Raw genomic sequence first — 24072 nt, forward strand, 5'->3', positions numbered from 1 at the left:
TTGGATAAACATTAAAAGACAATTAAGTAGCTAGACAACGTGGACTGTTTCAAACTCCTAGCTATACCTTTGGTAGCTTATACCTACCATAGTTCAGCTAGTTCGCGATGGTCGAAAGCATGCGTTAAAAACTTTCAGCTTTTATAAAATATCGACGATCTTGCGCTTTACTATTTTAAGTGCCACGACAACTAGCTTAAAATTTTATTTTATAATTTTTCTGTGGTAATGTCAAAAATGGTAATTATTAATCTGAACCAATTTTTACTGTAAATGAATTTTGTTACATAATGTTAAAATAACAATCAACTTGGGTATTAAAAATAAAAAAAATATTTCAGATATAACGACGATTATATTCTCTAAACATCGAATATCATTGAAAGATATTATATTAATAATCAAAACTACTAATATAACGTTGCGAGGTAAAACTAAATACATAAACGCTATAAGTATTACCAAGTAATATATTCTAGGATTTTAACAATATTTAATATATAAGAGGCCGTTGATAAAATGTTTTCTCTGAAGGAGAGGATCAGTTTTATTAAAAAAATTCAAATGTTTGTATATTTATCCTTTGGGTGGAGAGTCGAGTCTAGCTTATGTGATCTAATAATCCCTAAAAGGGTCTGGAAAGTGTAACAGTGTCACAACTATGAATCTACCCCTAATTGGTTTAGAATAATGAAATTTAGAGGAAATATTTTATGAATGGCCCCTAAAACATAATAAGTAATAATAACATTTTAATCATTCACTAAAATTCATCTACAAACAATGTTTTGTGTTACAAGCAGAATATTAAACAACATTCAAAACTTCAGGACTTCCATTTTTCTATCAGAAAATAATTAATACCCAAAAATAAATTATCCATTGGTTAGATATAAGCCAGGGATATATGTACATGGGGGTATTACATGTGGTTCCAACTTACCCTATTACAGGGCATGCTTTTGAACAATGGTCAATGACAATTTACATAAAAAATTATTGGAGAAATGATATATTTGTGCTGACCTTATCAAAATAGACATTAATACATCACAAAAGTAATTTAAAGTAATCAGTATATAAAAATCATTAAACTCTCTATTTTTCTCTTTAACTTTAATTGTAATATTTATCTATATATACCCTAAACTCTTAAAAATGTGCACACTACACTAACCATATTTTCATACATTAGTAAGCTGTGTCCAAAAAACTATTATTATTATAAAACATAGGCCATTATTTAATAAACAGTAACATAGGTAGCATTTATTTGTACTGTATCCACAGAACTGCATAACATCATTGATCACTCTCCACAATTAAGTTAAAATTAAATTAATCAGATTCTATACACATATGTATAAACTATCATCAAATTATGAAGTAGTTTATATCATGTACAAATTCAAAACAGGCCTGTTAAATATTAGAGCATTTATAACATACTTCTTAGGCACACAAATATTAATATTAATTATAATATTAATTAATATCAATACACTTAACAACCTTATTTAAAATGATGGTTTATTCGTAAGGAAATGTCTGTAAAATATAATTATATTTCTTTGTCCTCTGGCTTTAAGGCAATATATGAACACTTTTCAAAACAGAACCCTGTGGAACTATAATGAGATCAATCTATGTAAAATTAATTTAAGGAATAAAATTTAAGACCATGAAAACCATGACTTTACTTCTGCTGATGGTGTTCCGGATCCACTCTTTGGTGATTTAGGAGTTTGGGGAGTTTGTGGTTGTGATGAAGAAACTTTATTTTTCTCAAGTTCTTCCACATTCTCTATACAAACTTTTACCTAAAATTAATAAAATCATATTTTTTTTAACATTTAATTTAATATCTGACGTTCTTATGTTAATAACTAGGGATATAATGTGTACCTTCATATTAGTTTTTTCTTGCATTTCCTTCTCATAATTTCTTACATCGTCAATAGTCATATCATACCATTCATCCATCCAAGTGAATGCTTGCCTATGTCCAAGAAGTAGAATTTCCCGAATGGCCTGTTAAGAATTACAACAATTAATAAATTCAGATGTATTTTAATTTTTTAGGCGGTAAAAATACTCTTTACCTGTTGGCATTTACATCTTCACCAGATATGAAATGACAGGCCATAAGAAACACTAATCTTAACAGTAACTATAAGCTATGGTACTCCTTCAATGGACTTCGCCTGTGCCATTACAATTACTGTATTGTGGGAAGATTTTTTAAATGAAGTAGTTAATAGTTATATTACATATTTTACTAAAGTAAAAAAGCTAAAATTGGCCTCAGAATTTAACAAGAAAAAAATACAATTTAAAGGTATGCAAAATATACTGAAAAATCTATAAATTTAGAAATAATGCTATTGGAACAAAAATTGGAGAATTCTATTAATGTGATTTTACACTACACTATTTAAAAAAAAATTAGCATTTCTGTAACATACCGCTTGTACATAGTCTTCCACCCTTGTCTGTAGACCCCAAACCTCAAATTTTACATTAACACACTTATAACAGCACATTATTGGCAAGTGTGTATCCCTCCAACCCTCCACTAAAGGTCCTCGACCAGATTTTTCTGATTTATAAAACTTCGGATCTTCAACTTCTTTATAGTGATGGGGCTTAATCTCATCATAAGCTATGTCCACAGCATCTACTTCCCGTAGTTCTAATTCTTCAGATGTTAAACCTAAACACTAAAAATATAAAACAAATTTTACATTTTGAGATTTGATCCATATTAATCAGAAAATATTGGTAGTTGACAACTTATTACTGGATAAATAATCATCTCAATAACATATTTCATTTTTATGTTAACTAATCTAAATGTCATGCTATAACATTAAATAAAATGTGTAGTATTAAGATAAAGAAAATAAATATGAAGTAGTATACTGTGTGTGTAACATAATGGCATATTTGATGATTAGGTACATAATTTTTATTGCAATGTTCTAAATTGTTTACCTAACTCAATTTCCTTCTCATTCCTTGTTTCCCTCTGGAATAAATTATTATGATATTCTCCTTGTATCATTTATAGGATACTTTTTCTACCATATTTTATTTTGTCTTTGGTATACTTATATTACTTTTTGCTTATAGTTAGTTGTGCAAGTTATTTAAAATTAGTGAGACATACATTCTAGTAAATTGTACAATTAACTGTAAGGTCCCTAATTTAATAAAATTAAAAAATGCCTTACATTTTCTGTGGTTCCATTGTTATCTTCATATCTTGTTTGAATAGAAATAGAAAATTTTGGTATGAAAGAACACTGAAAAGATATAATAATTATATTAATTATATTAAAATTGTAAAAAGTGTGTTCATTCACATTAAAAACATACCGTATATTCTTTGAAGTGGTGTGTACATGAAATAAACAAACAGTAAAAATTAAAATTATTCCTAGTGTAACTTTATTCAATAAATTAAAGTAATATTGATGAACTTACCAGTTATTGTATAAGGATAATAATTCCATGCCTTTTCTGTTACATAGAATATTTTAGGGATAAGAGATTGGACCCAATAGGGAAGATGGCTGAAAATCAACCAGAAAACATTTAGAATAAAATAACATTAATAATAATTATGAATACAAAATTGGTTTGATATATTATTTTTTTAAATACTTATTCAAATTGACAAGTTTATCAAGTAATAAAATTACAGACTTAAAATTGCAATATAAGTCATTTATATTTTTGGACCAAAATAGTCAAGGTTTTGGCAGTGACTGGATATGGACAGCATAAGTAAGACCGGTCATCATGGCAATCTTTCGAGGTGGCCTATGCTTTACTGTGGGGGTTGTTGGTTTAACATAGTGATAAAAAAAATGGCATTCAACATATCTCTTTAGTTAATTATAATAAGCTAAGGAAATGGTTTAATGCACCTGAAGTTTACAAAGAGCTGACATGTTTTTTTGCTCATACATTGTACATACTATTTACCATGCAACTCACACACTCCTATATTGATTCCTGTTTATATGGTGACATAAATATGTTTCTTGCAAAATGAAGGCAGATACATTAAACTAAGTAAATAAAGAAAATGATTTTTATAAATTCCCATCTCAATTAACCATATGATTTGTAAAAATCCTTACAGGATAATTAATTTCCAGATGCTTCAAATGAGACTTTGAAATTATGCATGTTTGAGTAATATTGTGCATCAATTATTTCTAGCCATGTGGTGCCTTCTGTAGATAAGATATTACAACCAGTTAACAGTTATAAATAGAAATAAAAATTGCATCAATAATAAGAACTACACTGCTCTCAACTGTTCAGGCAAAGGTTGCTGGAGATAATAAAAAAAACTTTAATATATATATGAAATTTACTTCCTTACAAAAGTGCAATTGAAAGAACTCTGTGATAACTATCCGGCTAATAGAGTATATTTTCGTAGTGGGTTTGAATTTACCTGGACAAGTGTATCCTTTTCTCAGTATACTGTCCTAACCCATTAACTTCATCATTTACTTGTTCGTTTGCGATTACTTCTACTCCTTCACCGTTAGTCGATTGCTCATAGCTATGGCGTGCTATCATATAAAGTTGACCAATGCGGTACTGAAAATGTTTAATAGTATCATACTATTTTATTGTAATAAACATGTCAAACCTTACTTATTTATTTAAATTCAAAACTAAAATATGAATTGTCCAAAAAATTTCACCTCCTCTACTGTCATGGGCATACAAATTCGATATTCTTTGGTTAACACCATTTTTAACAGAAACACTAGATTATTAGTATACTTTATCCTATTCTTACAGCCCTTTAAAGTGACACTGACAAATGGCACCATAGATAATACATTATACAGGTGTCCCAGAAAATAATGAAAGGCGGGAAGATGGGAAATAAAGTAGACAATGTTGTTGACAATATTTTGCTGAATTAGGACATAATTTTATTTTTGAAAGTACATGACACTACAATTTAAAATTTCGTCAATTTGGTTCGCTCCTTCAAGAAATTAAACTTACATAATTTTTGTTAAAACTTCCTCATGAAAATATTAGATGAATCGAACTTAGCTAACAATTAGCTTTTAGCAATGAAGAACCTTGGTAGTGGAGAGGTTCCCTAGCATAATTGAAACAAAGGACTTATGTGGAGTAAGTCGCATGTCTGTTCCATAAGAAACGCTGTTATAAAATACATTTATTATAGTATCCATTTAATAAGTATTATCTGACCTCCTCCAATCAGGTTGAACATATAGCTTAAGGGCCGAACCTTAAGATCCCACGGTGGCCCAGAGGCTTAATTACTGTCATGAGGACAAGGTGAAGACTATTTTTTGCTATGGTACATCAAACTAGATTTATATATTTATGCCAAAGGGCAAACAGCATTTGCCAGTATTTTAATTGATGAATTATAGTATATAATTCATCAATTAAAATATTAACTTAGTATTTAATTTCATCCTCTAAAGCTATAGTTCTCAAAGTGATCCAGGTGGGGTTTCACAGGAAATTCTATGAGGAATTTTGTCATGAGAGAGTAGTGATAAGTATGACTTCAGAATTCGAAAGCTAAGATCCAATTTATCACCTTTTGATAATAAATAACTAAAATACCCTGATTGTCCTCTAAGTCAAATAATTGCATTATAATTTTTTTAAATGATATAAATAAAAATAACCACATTAAAAAATCATTATTTATCTATATCTAATATTCTTTTAATATAAAGATATTTTGAAGCTATGGATAGAATATTATTATATTCTTTCATAATCATGTAAAATAATGATACTATTTAAATATTTATATGCTTGATCTTTCGATATTGCATATAAAAATATAATTAATCTATTAGCTATGTTTTTTATTCCATATTTATAATATTGTCATTTTGTAATCCTGTTTTACCAAAAACAAGTTATTATGGAATAAGACTATCCCGTCAAACATAGACATCTACCTAGAATATCCTCAGCTGTAATATTTATTTTTTATTTAAATTAAGAGCATTGTATCATGCTTATAAGAGCAACTCAAGATCCTAACATTATAAATTACCCAGTCAGAGTAAAAATTATTCTACAAGTTTTATCAAGTTACTAGGGTTATCTAAAAGGAGTCAGTAATAGTATTGGACACTTTTCATTTTTTTTTTGTTTTTTCTGATAAAAATAACTTTTTAGAACAACAAAAATAATCATAATATTTGAGATAAAAATATATATTTCTTTCAATTAACATTTTAGCGAAACAGAAAACTTGACATGAAGAATAATGAGTTCATTAAATAAAATTATATTACACAAACAAAAAATGGAGTGATATGTAAAGATTTACATATCTCAACAATGCAAAATACATGACATGTAACTTTTAAGGCCTTCAAGCTATTTTTCAGTACATCAAATGAAATGAAGAATTAATTTGTGTTGGTACATAACAAAATATCACATCATCTTTGTTTTTTATTAGTAATTTCAACTACATAAAAAATAAAAACCCTTAGTCAATATCATTTATACATTGTTCACAAATTAAAAATATTCTTTACAGTGACCTGCTAATAAAAAAGATTTAGTTATTGTTTGTGGTTTCTAACATACATAAATAGATGCTAAATCATCATAATCATATGTTCTTTTTAAGAATAAATCTACCAGTGATACTCCAGTTATAATATGAAGGCCAGTGGTTATTGGCAAAGCACTTAAATCAACATATTTGACACCTCCTGGCTCTAATGGTCCCAATTTTCTGTTTGAGATACCACACCACAAAAGGCTTGAATCTTGTAGGGAACGCAGTTTTAATATTAAATCCAATGTTCTTTCACTAGCATTAACAATCTTACATTTAAAGTCAAACTGTTCATCAACATATACTTTACTTGGTAGATTCTCATATACTATTCGGAGATCTCCATAATCAGGTGTTATTCTTTGCAGTTGACTAGTTTGCAGCCTTCCTTTCTCACCCAGGTTAGACCTCCACACTATATCCAGTTTTCCTATATTCTTTGCCGCTGTTATTAATCTTGCTTCCTTTGTAAGATTTTCTTTTGGTGTTAAGCAATACAAGTATTGGCAGCTTTCTTGCGGTTGAAGTAAATTTACGTAACCAAACACTGATAAGTCATCTTCTACTTCATTAAGTGACTTTACAATAAAATGTTGAGAGCTTTCAAGGGATACTTGCTCAAGAGTAATAGGCCCAGAGGTGATGTTTTGCACTTGTGCTTCTAAAAATACGTCATCAGATTCAGCATTATAGAATTTTGTTTTCACATCTAAAGGTTTCATAACTTCAAATTTGAAGAATTTTCTAAATGATGCTAAAGTGTTATAATTTGACATGTATGTCACCTCACAAACCAATATATGGGTGCCCAGGTCTTTTACTTCATGATGTATAACGTCACCTAATGTTTCATCGACGTCTAGCATTACCGGTGACTGATTTTGTGTAGACAAAGGGATTCTCTGCGAACTTGTTTGCAAATCGGCTTTAATTGATACGCTTTGCACAGCTTGCGAAGTCTCATTATGAACACAAACGTAACACGAGAATGTTTCTCCAAGATAAATATTTCCGAAACTCTGAGGCAATAAAAGAAATTGACCTGCTGCTAACGTTTCCATTTGTACAACTGATGTTGCGTCGTCTTTCAAAAAGTTGTTCAAGATATTACCAGGTAAGTCCTTAAAATCGCATGTTACGATTTTGGGACTTATAAGTGCAGGCTTCGTCAGCCTCATCACCTTTAAAGCCACTAGGTGGTCGACTACTTCTTTCGCTTCCATTGTTTTCAGGTTTTAACGACAATACAACGAAAAACAGTACTCAATACATATTTTAAATTAAACTGTTAACCTAAACAGCACCTCCTCTTCCAAAATTAATTCAGTTATATCAACCTAAATAACAAATAATCGATGTACTATCAACACTACGAACATGTTTCTTGATATGGTATACAATGCAATCACAGCATTAATTTACTCTTCATTCTCTATGGTGTAAAATACGAAGATTAAAAATTATAAACAAGGTTGGTAATAGATTATATAGTTAAAATGTGTTTTTCACATTTTATCATATAGTATTACTAAATGCAACGGCGCCTGAGTCGTCCGGACGAGTCTAACAGTCGCATAATTTAAAAAATAAAACGAAGATTAGTTAAGCACCGGCTATCGCTGTCTTTTATTATTGCTCTGAAACGCGGTGCCTTTACAAATGAACATTAAAAAGTAATGCGTACGGTCTATTCCCAAAATCAAGCAGCAGAATCATGTGCCTGATTTATATGCTATTTAGCAACAGCAGCTTAGACGGCTTAAAGAAGCCTTTGCAAAGCCAAACACTAGATGCATGACACCAATTATGTAAAAAAAAAGTAACATCCTTTACAAACATTTACATCTCCACCAACCAGCTCTACTGCCACCTATGCAATAGGATACTGGGTGTCCTATTAAGGTCAAGTTCGATTTTATTAGCCGCATTAGAATTCATGCCAGAAATGTTTTTGATTTGTGGGTCGCATTTATCGATATGAAAAACTGAATATTTCCAAAAATAAGCTTTGTGCTTAATTTTAAATTCTAGAGTTTAATCCCGCGACAGTGTTTTACAGCACTTATTAATATTAAAAAATCCTAACCTTCGATCCAATTAAACTTCTACATAATCTTTATCATTATATATTTCGTTAGTCGCATATATCGTTTTTTTACTTCGTGTTTTACTTGTAATTATTGTAAATTTTATTAAAAATAGTAAAAATTATTACAATTTTAAATGTTTATATATGAAGTTTGAACGCGTATTAGAGCACTGTCATCTTCTGTAATAGAGATTTATCAATTATATCAACAACGTTGCGTAGGTACCTACTTCAAGAGTGATGTGGTCCAATCGTTTCGAAGCCGAGTAGGAATTGAATATAAGAAATAAATATGTGGTTGTAGTGAACTTTCGTTATTATTTGTGTATTTAAAAATGGCATATCAAACATTATTTCAAGAATATATGCTTGTACCCCCTGTTACGAGAGCTTATACAACAGCTTGTGTTATCACAACATTAGCTGTAGTGAGTATCAAAATAAAGTTTTATGAAAATAAATTATCATGAGTTCTTTGCCTATGATGTCTCTTGGTAATTAAAGCGTTGCGTCTCGCGGACGTTCTACAGTCCTGCGGATAAAATTATTAATTTCGCCTTTATTTTTTTATTTCATACATTTTTAGACGTAGACGTATTAGTAAAGTCTCTAAAACTTATAATTTTTGCTAATGCTATAAAGTACCTTAAAATTCTACCTAAAACTTTAATTATGTTCAATCATTTTAAGCTTTACATAAATTACTTTTTCAGCAATTGGATCTCGTTTCTCCATTTCGACTGTATTTCAATCCAAATCTGATATTAAAAGGGTTCCAGTTATGGAGATTGTTAACAACATTCCTCTTTTTTGGAAATTTAGGCTTTAATTTTTTCTTCAATATGATATTTACATATAGATATTGTAGAATGTTGGAGGAGGGATCATTTAGAGGAAGGACAGCTGATTTTGTTGTTATGTTCATATTTGGCGGAACTTTGATGATTGTATCCTTTGATTAATAATATTTTTTTAATATTAATTTTTATGTTATGAACGAACACTTACATATTTTTATTAATATATTCAGTGTTATTATTGAAAGATAATTATCTCCAAATTTCCAATAAAATTTTGGTTTTAAATACAATTTGGTTGTTTGCAGTTATATTTGTAGATTTACTATCAATAGATAATATTTTTAATATGTAACAGTAAAAACAAACTGAAAAGTACTTAGTTGTCTTGTGTTAATAGGCTGATTTCCCTAAGCTCCACTGCACTCATTTTGTTTCAGGGACTACGTTATTTTTAAAAATATTTCATAAGCTAAAACGACAACATGAATTCAAATAGATAAGATGGTAAATATTATAATTTTGAAGTTGGAATTTCATTTAAAAAAATTATTTCTTGTAAGATGCCCATAAAATAAAGAACTAAACTGGGTTTATGTGCAATAACTTGGGAGCCAATTTTTGTGATGTGTTCTACTGACATACATACTTATGATAATGAATTAAGAAAATGTTAACAATATTGAAAAATTACCAGGTCAGGTCAAATTGCGATTTTATATACAGAGATAGCAAGTGTATCACTTTGGCTTGATTGAGATGAATCATATTTTCAATTTCAATCATTTATACAATATAATAATTAAATTAAGTAACAATATATTCCTTAACCTACTTTCATTGACAGTTCTCTGCTTTCTTTGTTAATTTATTATTTCTAGGTCAAGCTTTTACAATTATGATTGTATATGTGTGGTCGCGTCGGAATGTATTTGTCAGAATGAATTTCTTTGGCCTCATGAATTTTCAGGTGATTATACAGATCTTTTTTAAATTAAATTTATATAATGTATAAAGGCCCTGACTTTAGATATATTTTAATGACTATTATTATTAAATTGTTCAACAGGCACCATACCTACCATGGGTGTTACTTGGTTTCTCAGTTCTTCTGGGTAATGCAATATCTGTTGACTTAGTGGGAATGGCCATTGGACACATATATTTTTTCTTAGAAGATGTTCTTCCAAGACAAAGAGGAGGGCAAAAATTTCTTAAAACTCCAAGATTTCTGTAAGTTTCCTTTTAATAATCAAGGAATGGCTAAATTTATTATTATAGACTGAAGCCAACAGTATTTTTATTTTCAATTTTTATAGTGTACTTTATGCAGATATTTGTGTCTATACCTCACAAATAAATTAAAATTATGTTATTCAACTTAAGGAAAAAGAGATTAGCTCTTTATTTACTTCTGATTTAGACAAGGTTATTTATTCTTTTATAAAGTACCAAAATGAATGAAAATACACATGATTGAATTCAATTAGTCATAGTTTGGGAATTTTACTTCATGACTAGTAATTCATATTTTATTTTCTTTACTGTCTCTAACTGGCTATCCAGCCATAATCACATTTGAGTGTTACAGCACTAAATCAAGTACTGTCTCCCTTTTATTTTCCTTATACCACTCTAAGCAATTTTCCATTTTCTTAGGTTAGTTTTAGAGTTTTGCTGAACAAGCTAGTTGTTAGCAATTGAAGAAAGATTTTTAATTATCAGCTTAACTTAATAATTTTAGGTGACAGGAAAGATACAAAGGTTCTCTCTATGGGTAGCCTCACTCAGCTATGTACTGCAGTTCAACTCTAGCAGTGCTACATTCACTTCTACAGTAGTGATTTTCAGTAATGGGCCACAATAGTGGTTTAATCTTCTTTTGTATCTGGCAGCTTATACTGCTTTGTCTTTTTCACAGTAGGCATACTCATTTGGTTCACAGTTTTTGACAAACCACAATGCATTAGTAATACAGGAGTACTGTTTTAAAATTTCTGCAATATCTTCAGATTGTAGATAATATTCTAGTAAAGGCCAAGGAATTAAACAAGCTGCTGGGCAACTATTATCCTCTAATCCCTTATCATACTTTTATATACTTTATAATACTTTTCAATTTTTGGTCTACTTTTTTACGTACTAATCAAGTCTCTTCATTATATGGTCATTTTTAAGAATAATATAAGATGATCTTATGCTGTAAGACTGCTCTTTGTACTTAATTTTTTTGTCTATTTCCTCTGATTTTGTTTTTTGTAACTTTGTCTAAAATTAAAAAATATGTTATAACTTTATTTATTATATTAATTTCAGTAAGAAACTGTTTGACCCAATTCCTGATATGCCAGAATACGACCTCCTCCCAGATGTGGCAAACATTCGCCCTGGAGGCGTTGATTGGGATGCAGGACGTAATGTCGCCGAAAATAATGAAGAACAAAATAGATAATTATCAAACAAAAATTCACCGAATTCATAAAGAATGTGAAAATATTTTACATAAAAATTGTAAAAAATACATTTAAGAATTATTCTTTGAACTAGACCATGGTACATGTTTACTCCAATGCAATATATTAATATACTACAAGTAGTGATACACTACAGTGTAGTGGCTACAGGAACACAGTTATGACTTCCATTAAAAATAAAACGCTGTACATTGAGACAAATAGAGGCAATAATTAATTATCAATGCGAAGAATGTGCCGCATCTGTTAGACCTAAAATTAAACTATCAATTGCAATGTTTACACACACATAGCATTTACCATCTTTTTATTTGTGTAAGGGACTTTAACGTTATGGTATTCTTGTATATTTATTTCCCAGTTTTTAACATTTAGAAGAAATGGATTTATACTATAATCTAATTGTGTAAGGTTTTTTGTGCATGTAATAAAAAATAAGCATTTTAGACATATTCATGTTATTTTAATACTTTTGGTTGGTTATAAAATTTAAGTACTTATTTTTAATATTTATAGAATGAGTTAGCAAGGGCTTTGGTATGCTATTAACATGTTTGTGTGTGTGTATGTGCATATAAATTGATGGCATTAGAAAATCAATTTTCGGTCTAGTTTTGACTGGGGTTACTAAATGATTTTCCACTTTATTATGCTATTAGGACTCATTAATCACACATAGCTTATCTACATCCGTTATGAATCCAAATAAGTTAGATGGTTATATTAGATTCCTTAAACATTGCGCATAAATTATAATACTTCCAGTTTAAATTGTTATGTAAATATTCATCACAGATCTTACTTTTCGAGCTTAATGTGAGTGATTATAAAGAATCAACATTAATAGCCGCATGTATGTTAGGTCAATGCAGTCAATGTTTGCTGATGTCACATCAATGATAATTGAAACGAAAACACTTTGTAAAATCAGAGCCTTCCTTATGGTTATTACCTCGAAAAAATCTCGTTTTTAACATTACGTTCAGAAATAAATATTTTAAAAAATAGTTTGGTTATACCGTCATGTAAATTAAATAAATACTAGTAAAATCGTATAAATATCCAGCTTGTTATATAGCTACTACAAGGGAGAGAAAAAAATTGTTTGTCTTAAACCTATTTTTCAACCAAAAACAACCAAACCAAATCTTAAAAAGGAGATAACCATGTTTCTGTCGAAAACTAAAGCATTTCAATAGTGAACACAGTTAAAATAAATATCTTGCCACCAAAGTATGACTTAGTGTATGATTATTTGAAAACAGTATTCTGTTATCCAAAATTATTCTCCCTAAACGTAAAGTATGAGATATATAACCAGAGAATATAACGTAATCATATCTGATTAAAAATGATGGCCTGTTTAAGTATAGTCTCTTATGTACCACTTAGAAAAGAAACAACCAACTGCCTACGCCTTGCAGTAGTCGCTTGCTGTGAACGCCATTAAATCTTGACGTGCTATTAACCTTCTGAATGTATTTGGGCCCTAATGCTTTTTTTTAGTAATAGCGTTAAAAAAAATTAACAGGAAACATCCAAAACACAAGGCCATTGAGATAAGTGGTACTATTTAAAAAAAAATATTGATGTGAAAATGATAATATTAGTTGAGTTTAACCTATTTTAACTTTTATGTGTGGGTTTTCTATAAACTAATTAAAAGAAATAGTATATCCATAATTTATTTTAAAATTTTTACACAATCTACAAATTTTTGGAGCAGGCCCCATGTAAATTACACTTGTTAAGCAAAATCAATCAATGCATTAAGTAGAATATTGACACTCAATGCCACATATGTCAATGTCGCCGACAGTTCTTTAAGAAACTAATTTATAACAAAAATATATTTATACACTACGAAATCAAATAAATTAATGAAATAATTTTAAACAAATAAAAATTGCATGAATAGACAATTACATAGACCATCCATATAAATGCTCCTTGCAACTACTTGATCATGTAAAATTGAAAACAATATTAAATACTGCATTTGAAACTATAGCATTTAATTTAAAAATCATTAAATGCCTCAATAATAAAAAAAGTACTTTATTCTTTGAATTATAATCTGAAAGACTTGTATTAAAAATGTTAATGATAATAATGAATTGTAAATTTAAGAAATAAAGTATTTAAAAAACGGTAGTGCCAAGTTTAGGTATTGACATCTATTAACATGGCAAAATGATTTAAATAATCATATTGTAACAACATAAATTTACAGTTAAAACAAAAGTAATAGAACTAATTCAGTCTTCATACATCAGCACATTCACTTCACATTCACAAAACCATACATGTGTACAACATCAACAGATACAGAAATATTTAATTCAACTCACCAGCATAGACAAGCCATATTGAGAGATGTGTCTATGTGTACATTACAATCAATGATTCAGCTATAGCCAAAATACCGTTATGCATTTTTGCAATTAAAATATAATCTTATCATAATTAAATTAACAACAATCGAACTGTTTCGTAATTAATCAAAGTTAGTGAATCAGATCATTTAATTTTTTTTAACAAAATATGTCATTTACTGTTATAATATAACAACTGTTGAGACCACAAATAACTTGAATAAAGTGATACTTTTCACAGATGCATTTTCTAAACTACAAAAAAGTAAATTAAGTTATGTTTTTATCCGATAAATTAAAACATTGTTATTCTACTTTTAAAGTAGCTCATAAATGTAACTTCTTTAATGATACTTTGATAAAAGCATTGTTACAAAAAATGAATAAGAATTAGTGACACAACTCTAAATTCACACCACAAGTGACTAGCGTTTTCATAGGCTGTCATTAATTAAATCACATTGAATTATCACTATTTATACATCTCAATAACAAATCAAATTTACATGAACATTGATATCGTAAGTTATCCTAAAGTTACCATTACACATTTTTATTGCAAAATGACCAAATTTATATTTTTTGGTATCTCTATTAATTAATTTTGCTATTTTTTAACATCATCTTGTTAATATTTTTTTACTTGATGTACATAGACAATTTCATAGCGCTACAATTGCAAGTAGCACCGTAATGTCATCGGGTTTTCCTCCTGAAAGAAAAGAAGGAATAACATATGTAATTATTTTAATGCAACAAAATTTGTTTTAAACAAAAATAAATAGTTAAAGCTGCTTGCTTTGTTTTTATTTGTTTTCATTTTATTTCTTAATGTCTCATTGTTTATTATCAACATACAAAATATTGATAGTAGACAGAAAATAAGATGTGATGATTAGTTATAGGTGTAAAATCTTTAAAGGTTGTGAATGTATAGCTCAATTGCTGTCAATTAATGTATGGTACATGGACCCCATTGAAAAACCTTTGGTTGCAAATATAATAAACAACTCAATGTCTAAAAACAGTTGATAAAACTTTGATTAATATTTACTATATTCAAATAAATATTTAATTGCTCTGTACTGCCATAAGTTATTAGCCTGTTGCGTTCCAATAGAAAAATTAAATTATTGTAACTGTAACTGTTTCAAACTTTTCATAATATACAGGGTAATTGGAAATTGGTGTAAGAGTTTTTTACTGTCAAATGAGCTATATATCTCTTCCTTGAAGCTTTTACACCTATAACCAATATTAACATGTAAATATAGCTATCACAATATCTTAAAGTCATCATAAAGTTTTGAGATTAATTTTGGTAAAATATAATATTTCTTGAGTTGATATCAACAGAGTATTCTAAAAAATCGTGGACGCAAAACGGCAGGTAAAAATTTACCAAGAATTGATTTAACAAAATTTACCCACATAAAGCAGTGCAGGGCACGTGAAGTGCGCAGCCCAGAGAACTAATTGTATACATATAACTTTTCATAAACTAATTGTCACAGTTGCTCTCATCTGATTTATCAACACATGCAAGCACACGTGACATTATAATTAATGTATAGTGACAAAAGTAATGTATTTATATCATACATAAATAACATCTTTTTAATTACCGTCTTAAACTTAAAAATGCTTTAGTTATTAAAAATATTTAGAAATTTTTATTATTACTTATTACATGAAACCAGTGGAAGTTGCTAGCAAAAATTCAAAATTGTTATAAAGAATTTTATTATCATCATCATCATCTTGTTAGCCGATAGATGGTCACTGCAAGACACAGACATCCCCCCCTAAAGATTGCTACGTTGACCGCATTTGCGCTGCCCGTACCCAGCAACCTTAATTATGTCGTTGGTCCACTTTGTGTCTGGTTTAACCGCAACGCATCTACCTGGCTTGTTGTCACCACATGAGGACCTTTCGGTTCCAACGGACAGAATTTTTATATTCATTTTTAAAAATGTGATTTATAACCTGTTTATCTAATGTAAGATAATATGTACAATACAATTAAATGGCGAGTGTTAATGAAAAATATTTAATTAACATTTCATTATTTCCGTGCCAATGTTCTTAGTACCCAAGTAATATTGAAAATATTTATACATATGGGTAATGTTTGGAACAACTTCGTAAAATGTAGATCAATACTTTATACAAACATTTAAAAAAGGGTGTCAGAAGAAAATTAAAAACAATACATCCATTATGAAAATTATTTTCCCGTTTTTAAATTTACTTTATCATATATTATTGAAATTGCTGAATTATGGAGCTAGTATTTAATATTTTCATTAATTCAATTAGTTTATTTTAGGTCTCTCTTTTCGAATATAAACTATTTAAAAGAAGCATAAAATTTTAAATGCTGCATTAAATTGACGTAAAATAAATAAACACGTTACATACCAATAGCATCGATGCCATTTTGTCGGGCGCTTTTAGCGAAAGGTGACATGTAACAGCCGTCAAATGATAAATTCCGAGCCATCCACGCGATTGAGTTAGCGACGGCCTGTAATCTCTGAGCATCGCCTTCTAAGCCCTGCGCGCGTCGCATCTCGGCCACCAGCACCGGTTCGGGCACGTTGTCGAACACGCCGTCTGTCGCCACGAGGATTACGTCACCGCACTCGACGTGAAACTCTGAAGTTTCCGCAGATTCAGGCCTAAAAGTACCATAAAATAGCTATAAATATATTTATAAAACACTAAAACTCTCAAAACACAAAGCACACCGCATTAAAAATTTCTCTTAACTATGTTAATGAAATATAAAAGATTTTGAACTTACAGACAGTCATTCAACTAAGAAATACAGAATTTTCAACAACTACATTTCATTTTATATTTTTCTATTCCCAAACATGTATATGCATTTTTTTGATCGCGATATATATAATTAACTGCCACCAGTATGACATTTAACAGCACTCGAATCGAATGAACTCCTTTAATCTTAAAATTCGGAAAATTTTAACTATTTCGTTAACTCGCTATTTTACTAAAATACAACGAAAATTTTTCTAAACTGACCGGCATCTATTTTCGAGTACATGTTTTGTATTTTATAATTGCCAATATCGAAAGCCGAATAATAGCAGTGATAGAAACTGAGAGCTGATTGGAGTCTTATTTGAGAAATACATGAAAACCAACAGTGACTAAACATCCTCATTCATAAAAAACAGTACCAGTTCTCACAAGTTCTGTTATGTTATTTTATACTACAACTATTTTCTTTTAATATTACAATACTGACTGCAAGAGACTGTATGTGATGGCACTGGACAAATTCTTTAAAACTGTCAGACTTCCCTCTTTCTACTACAATATAAGGATTAATGTTTTAACCATAAAATCTGTTTTTTTTTTTAAAAAAAAACTAGTTATTGCTGAGAAATCCAATTTATTGTTGTAAGGAATAAAAAAAGAAATTTTGAACACAGTAATTATACTAAGAACGAAAAATTATAATGCATATAAGTCAATATATGAAGTTGATTTATTTATGTTATAAAGTAGTAACAATAATACAAACGTCACGACAAAATTAAATGAAGCACGTGAATGTTTAAGAGCTGGCGAAGATCCAAAATGCTAAAAATTCTAATATTAGTCCATGCAAACATAACAACATTGGAAGTGAAATGGGCACATGACCGTCAGTCCCTGAGATAATACAAGTCTTATGACTTTAACGCATTGCCCGCAACATCTATTAATGTAATCCACAAAAACATCATATGAAGCTAAATGTTGTTGTACAAAGCTATAACGATGCAAGTACCTCATAATTTTACTAAATATTATTGGCAACACAAATTTTCCATTCCCCTAAGTGCTAAGGGTTGTTCACCCTTAAAATTTTTTTTTGAATTTTTTGAGGAAAGTTTTTGTTTTCATTATTTTGTGTTACAGCATAAAAAAATAGATACAACCCTAAATTTTCACCCCTCTAAGATCAACTCTTATTCTTTATTTGTTAATTAAAAACTTTATTTTTTTGCAAAATATCATTTGCGGAATCAGCTAGTTTTATTATAAACATTATATATATAATAATAATCTAGCCTCTACTATTTTTATATTATATATTAATACTATTTCTTTGTGTATGTTTTATTTTAAAGTATTATTTTTGTGAAAAACTACATTTGAAAATTACTATTACTACTAACTATTATTTAGTATAACAGAAATCTACTATTTTACATTAGAAAAGAAGATGAAATTACGAGAACTTATAACTCATTAGCTAGCCGGTTATATATATATACTGGTACAATGAGTTTTATGAATAATGAGCGTATTTTGAGCTCAGTTTATTGGGCATAATTGACTACAGCATGTAAACAATTTATTGTATTAAGAATTGTATAAACTGAGCATATTATTATCACTTGTATGAGTAGAAATTTAACATTTGGTAAATCACAATAAATAATTGTAACAAGAAGAATATCAGAATCCTAACAATTAGCATGAAATCTTACTTAAATAACCAAAGTAGTATCTATATTAACATGGATATTTAACTTGTTTAATAACTTCAATTATAGTATTTTAATGGTTTACCACCATGAAAATGCATGTTTTAAAGTGTGGTGAAAATTTTAAAAGATATAATGTGTAATAGAAATACATGATAATATGGAATAGAGTCTATTTTATGTGATAAAAATGATATATGTATGTAATAGTAATGCATATATGTGAGACAAAATTGATTTTACAAATGTATTTCCAGCACACTGCAAATCAACTGAATAGCCTTGAGCTTGTTTATACTATTATCTATATTGAACTAACCTTATGTTTAGCGTCTGTGACGTTTTAATTGTGATAAAATATGCCAATAAGAAGTTAGTTCATTAAAATTCTGTTTTTTAATTTCATTTAGAGATTTGTACTGTGACTTACAAATGTATCAATACATACTGAAAATTTATTTAAATGATACATTACTCACGGTATGCCACAGTACTAGTCAATAAATAGTAGTTATTTTTTATCTAATAGATTCAGGTGTTGCTTTGCAGAAGTCCTTCCTAGGTAAGAAGAGGACTAATACATAGCTACTTCCTCTACATAGCGGAAGTTATTTTTTATATGAACTTATTTCGTTATTGGGATTAAACAGAGACTGACATGTGAAAAACAATTTAACAACAGCTATAATATTATTTTAAGCTATACTCTTCAAAACCATAACATCAAGAAAAAATAACTTACCGATCACTTAGCACATTCCTGTCATGACCAGGTGGTGGTAAGCTAAGTTGGTATGGAGTATTAAAATAATGTTGTTGCTCATGTGATCTGTGTACTATTCGACCGCCTCGTACAACCATGTACCCACTGTCTCCAATGTTCGCTGCACGCATTATACTCTCATTCCGGTCTAAGATCATTACACATGCTGTACTGCTGCCTGGAATTAGAATTAAATAAGTTTTATATTTTGTTTCACACTAATAAACTCACACAAAAAGACAACAAAACTCTATGTATATTGTAATGCAGTTTATACAATAAACACAAACTAGATCAGGGGAGTGTCAGTGTTGATGTTTGCATACGCGGGCCGCGCCGGACTGAATATTGGTCGAGTGCGGCATGATAAGAATCTTTCAGCGCAACCGTTAACACAACTGTTATTCTTAGAATCCTCTTACAATAGTCATTAAAACAACACCCCACAATAGGTTATGTTGTATAATGAACAAAAAAATATTTGACCACCTAGTAACAATAGATATAAAATATTAACATCATTATATCAGTTAATAGACGCCCACTGCAAGGCACAGAAATCATGATATCCACAGAAAAAAGGTCTCCGAGGTGGCTTGAAGAATTGTTCAGTACTTAGACAGTGGGCGCGGTACATCGCCCATGCAATGTTCAGACGTTAGGGACGAAAGGTTCTCAAATGGCGTTCACGAGCCGGTAGACTTAGCGTATGCCCTCACTATATGCATCGACGTAGTTATAGTCACGGGAAGTTGCTGGATGTGGGTAGAACAAGAACAGACACTAGGTGATCTTTAGGCGAAGTCTGTCTTACAGATATAAAAATCAGAATAATAAGCCTACTACCTATAAATCTATAACAAGGGGCTGAAAAGGTTGATAAGTCCTCTTTTGTATTTATAGATTTAAATTTCAAGAGGTATTAAAATAGGTAATTAAAAAATGGATGCTATTCTCACATATCAAATCTGAATATTGGAAGAACTCCTTTACATATAGATGAGGGCATTCATCTAATAAGGGTGATCTCGAAGGTTGTAATTTCGATTTTCAAACAATTGACTATATACATGCCTGTTAACAAATCTGGTATGTATTAACCATATAGAGGAAAAAAATTATTAACGTTCATTTTTTACGAAAAAAACAAATTCGTGTCAAATAAAAAGAATTTCTCAGAGTGGAATTTTTCTAATGCATGAATCAGTAAATAATTTGCAAAACTGATATTTTATTATGAAACAAAACCTTTAAAACAAATACATTATAACTTTTAACTGGTTATAAACAAAAACTTTTACAATTAATTAAAAAGAGAATAATGAATGTACATCAGTGCTGTTGTTATTTAGTGGTAGTTTTGAAATGCAAAATCCTGTAAAATAAATGTTTGAGCTCACCACAACCTTTGAATATTTCAGCCTAAATTGAATTTTATATGCAATATAGACCTAGCACCAAAATGAGATCCCCAGAACAAGGAGTTGGACTGCTATATTCATAAACTGATTTTAATTAAGAACTGGTAACCAGTATTCAATTTGTAAAATTGGGCAGAACATAACATAAGTAAAGTTAGTCAGGGTAAAGTTTTGTAATTTTTAGACCTGGCTTATGCCGCGGCCTAAATGACATTCGCAGATTTCTCAGTACATAGGGTCAAGTTGCAGAGGATGCTTAGCCTTAAACACTTTTGAAGGTAACAATGCTTGAAGGTTTCATGGGGAGCTGCGGCTTGGCCAGTTACACACTACTATTTAACGTGTTTGTGAGGCCACCTGAAGGACTTAGATCATTTATATTTATTCCATGAGGGTTCCCTCAAAAGTCCCCTAAGCTAGGATTGACACTTTTTGATAATACCCATTTAACATACGACTCAAAGACACCTGAAAGAGCCAACCTTGACTTAGATGCTATTACCTGGCTACCATTTCTACCTCATTGGAAAGCAAGCCTTTGTAGAACATTGTTTATTAAACAGAATTCTGATATAAATAATAATAGTATTAAATATAAATAGAGTATGTATATATATATATCTATTTGATATATATATATGTGTGTATTTATATATATATATATATATTTGTAATTGATTGTGTTATTTAACATTATCATTTTTATTGCCCTGAATCAAATTTACCATACCATAAAATGAAATTTAATATTAACCAATAGGAGAAACCTATGTTCTGCCATGAATATCTTGCAGCTGAATTGATGATGTTTTTACCATTCAAAAACTAAATTAAATGAAGTAAACTTATATTTACCTGAAGAGCTGAAGCATTTACTAGATTCTCATTATTTTCATCATGATCTTGAAAATTATTCAATTTGAAATAAAACTTATGAACTAGATTAATAATTTAAATGATTACCTAAAATTGGTTTTTTATGTTCCAAGAGTTCATAATAAGATTTAGCTAAAAGATCTCCAGGCTCCGATAGTTTAAAGTGACCCATTCGAACCAGCCTTTCACATGTTCTCATGAGATATGAAGAAAACTCTCCAGGGTCAATTCCGTATGCTCGCCAGCCACCAACACCATCTGCAACCCCTAGAATTAGAAAATCTGTTTTTAGCCAAAAAATTATATGTAAATATAAATATTGTTATAAAAAAAAAAACAAAGATACACACAAAGTAGCATTCACTTTTAATTTAATACAAGATAAAAAAGTTAATAAAAAGTTAGTTAAAATTAGGTACATGCTACACCAGTTTTACAGTTAATTTACCACTAAATTATTCATAGCTTTAATATACTTTTTCTATTTCCAACATTTTATATTTAATTACAATGCATCATGTAGAAAAGAGATACAAGCGATCAATTCAGTAATATTTTTTTATCATTTAGAGAATGGTATGCAATAATTTATTTAAGTGTAACACCTCCAACTAAAATGTCCTACTATTGGTATAACTGAACAAAGAAAATTTTAAAAGTTGACTAAAATATTTATAAACAGTGGTTGTTTTTGCACTATCTATGCATATTGAAAAATTTAAATAAAATAAGAAAAAATAATCATTTTTATGTGCATAACTTATTGATATGTTATGTTTTAAGATTGTACTCATTATTTATTTAAACAAATATCCTTGTTTTAATAAGAAAGGAATTTAAAGAAATTACATGTTGACTTAAAATTTATAACTTAATGTCAAATTACAACTCTGAATAAGAGCACATTGATTTCCATATATACGAACTATAACAGCATTTTCAAACTTAAGAAATTGAATTTTCATCCTTATAGTTTACGGGTTTAGGTTCAGAATTGCAAAGACGCCGTAAACAAGTGGAGGTAAAAGAATGAATAAACGACAAACAAACAACGTAATTTATAAAAGATAATATTTGTTTAAATTTACAAAAATTACTAATGAATTTTATACTGAAATTTACCTATGACATCAGCATTGCTAAATTGTGTTGAAAACCAAGCGTCGTCTCCGAATTGCCCTTTATGAGTTCTTCCATTGGCAATATCTTTAGGAAAACCACAAACTACTGAAACTAAATACGGATGTTTCTTATTTGTAACGTTTAATTCAGCGGAGCTTGTAAAATTGGATAGTCCATTTCTTATAGCACGTGATAACACTCTGCCTGTCCAGAATATGGACTGCATCATTCAATGATTATTTTGTACTTTGCCTTCAGGCTCCATTCACTATTAAAAAAATTGTTTCAATGAACTCATTGTAGCACAGAACGGCCATTCAAATATGTTTCCGATGAATTTATTCCAACAAAATATAATTACGAAGTTACACAATTTGTTCACACCACTATCAACTACAACTACAGGCAACGAATTCGATGTAATAAGAATCCCACTGTCTTCATGCTAGTGAATCTTGTGACTTACAGACTGAGTGAACTGCATTGAATGGAAACAAGGATAACACTTAGTTGATGGAAACGTCATAGCAACGTCGTGTGGTACACAGTAGTATCGAGCAATGGTAAAAAATTGTTTTAGATTTTCGATGCCGTTTATATAATTCTGCATTTATTCATAAAAAATCTAATCAAAGGTTTTGACTACATTTAGTAAAGTATGATACTTATAAACTATTTTAAACTTAAAAAATAATATTGTGATCTATTGTTGTAATATAAGTTAAATTTATTTTTGCCTATAAAATTGTGAATAAGTATTAAACAAAATTGTACATTATATCGAGAGAAGTTGAAAACAAACAAAAATATTACAAATTAAAGTTAGGAGTACCAGAATAAAAAAAAGTTTTTACACATGATTCCTTTTAATATACTCTTTAATATAATTTATGCATGTATAATATTACTAAAATATGTGCAATGCAAAAAATTATTATAACGGAAAAACAATAATGTCAATAATTTATTTAGCTAACCCAGACTCAAAAGATAATTCTAAGACTTATTAAATGATGATTAAAAAAACTTTTGAGTTAAATATT

At 29.3% G+C, this 24072-nt stretch overlaps 4 protein-coding genes across 4 annotated transcripts; 1 reads left to right on the forward strand and 3 right to left on the reverse strand.

Moving 5' to 3' along the window:
- Positions 1-554: 554 nt before the first annotated feature.
- Positions 555-4831, reverse strand: rdgBbeta (cytoplasmic phosphatidylinositol transfer protein 1). Its single transcript, XM_068777119.1, has 8 exons — positions 4728-4831; positions 4472-4620; positions 3487-3575; positions 3379-3386; positions 3234-3305; positions 2466-2720; positions 1906-2031; positions 555-1820 (listed from the first exon to the last, which is right to left on the reverse strand). The coding sequence occupies exons 1-8, from the start codon at positions 4776-4778 to the stop codon at positions 1674-1676; spliced, it is 897 nt and encodes a 298-aa protein (XP_068633220.1). The 5' UTR covers positions 4779-4831; the 3' UTR covers positions 555-1673.
- Positions 4832-6232: 1401 nt separating this feature from the next.
- On the reverse strand, positions 6233-7992 carry LOC137933369 (trafficking protein particle complex subunit 13). Its single transcript, XM_068777302.1, has one exon. It carries the CDS (start codon positions 7825-7827, stop codon positions 6622-6624), a length of 1206 nt encoding a protein of 401 aa, XP_068633403.1. The 5' UTR covers positions 7828-7992; the 3' UTR covers positions 6233-6621.
- An 897-nt stretch (positions 7993-8889) lies between these two features.
- Der-2 (Derlin-2) lies at positions 8890-14499 on the forward strand. Its single transcript, XM_068776967.1, has 5 exons — positions 8890-9121; positions 9407-9640; positions 10338-10460; positions 10560-10723; positions 11807-14499. Exons 1-5 carry the CDS (start codon positions 9029-9031, stop codon positions 11940-11942), a joined length of 750 nt encoding a protein of 249 aa, XP_068633068.1. The 5' UTR covers positions 8890-9028; the 3' UTR covers positions 11943-14499.
- On the reverse strand, positions 13640-23496 carry LOC137933155 (protein phosphatase PTC7 homolog). The gene is made up of 5 exons (XM_068776966.1): positions 23030-23496; positions 21995-22174; positions 19590-19788; positions 16764-17023; positions 13640-15051 (listed from the first exon to the last, which is right to left on the reverse strand). The coding sequence occupies exons 1-5, from the start codon at positions 23256-23258 to the stop codon at positions 15002-15004; spliced, it is 918 nt and encodes a 305-aa protein (XP_068633067.1). The 5' UTR covers positions 23259-23496; the 3' UTR covers positions 13640-15001.
- Positions 23497-24072: the final 576 nt, after the last annotated feature.

The sequence above is a fragment of the Battus philenor genome, unplaced genomic scaffold (genome assembly GCF_028537555.1).
Source record: "Battus philenor isolate CCGP_79_NKW_IND1 unplaced genomic scaffold, ilBatPhil1.0.hap1 SCAF_13, whole genome shotgun sequence".
Classification (NCBI taxonomy): Eukaryota; Metazoa; Arthropoda; class Insecta; order Lepidoptera; family Papilionidae; genus Battus; species Battus philenor.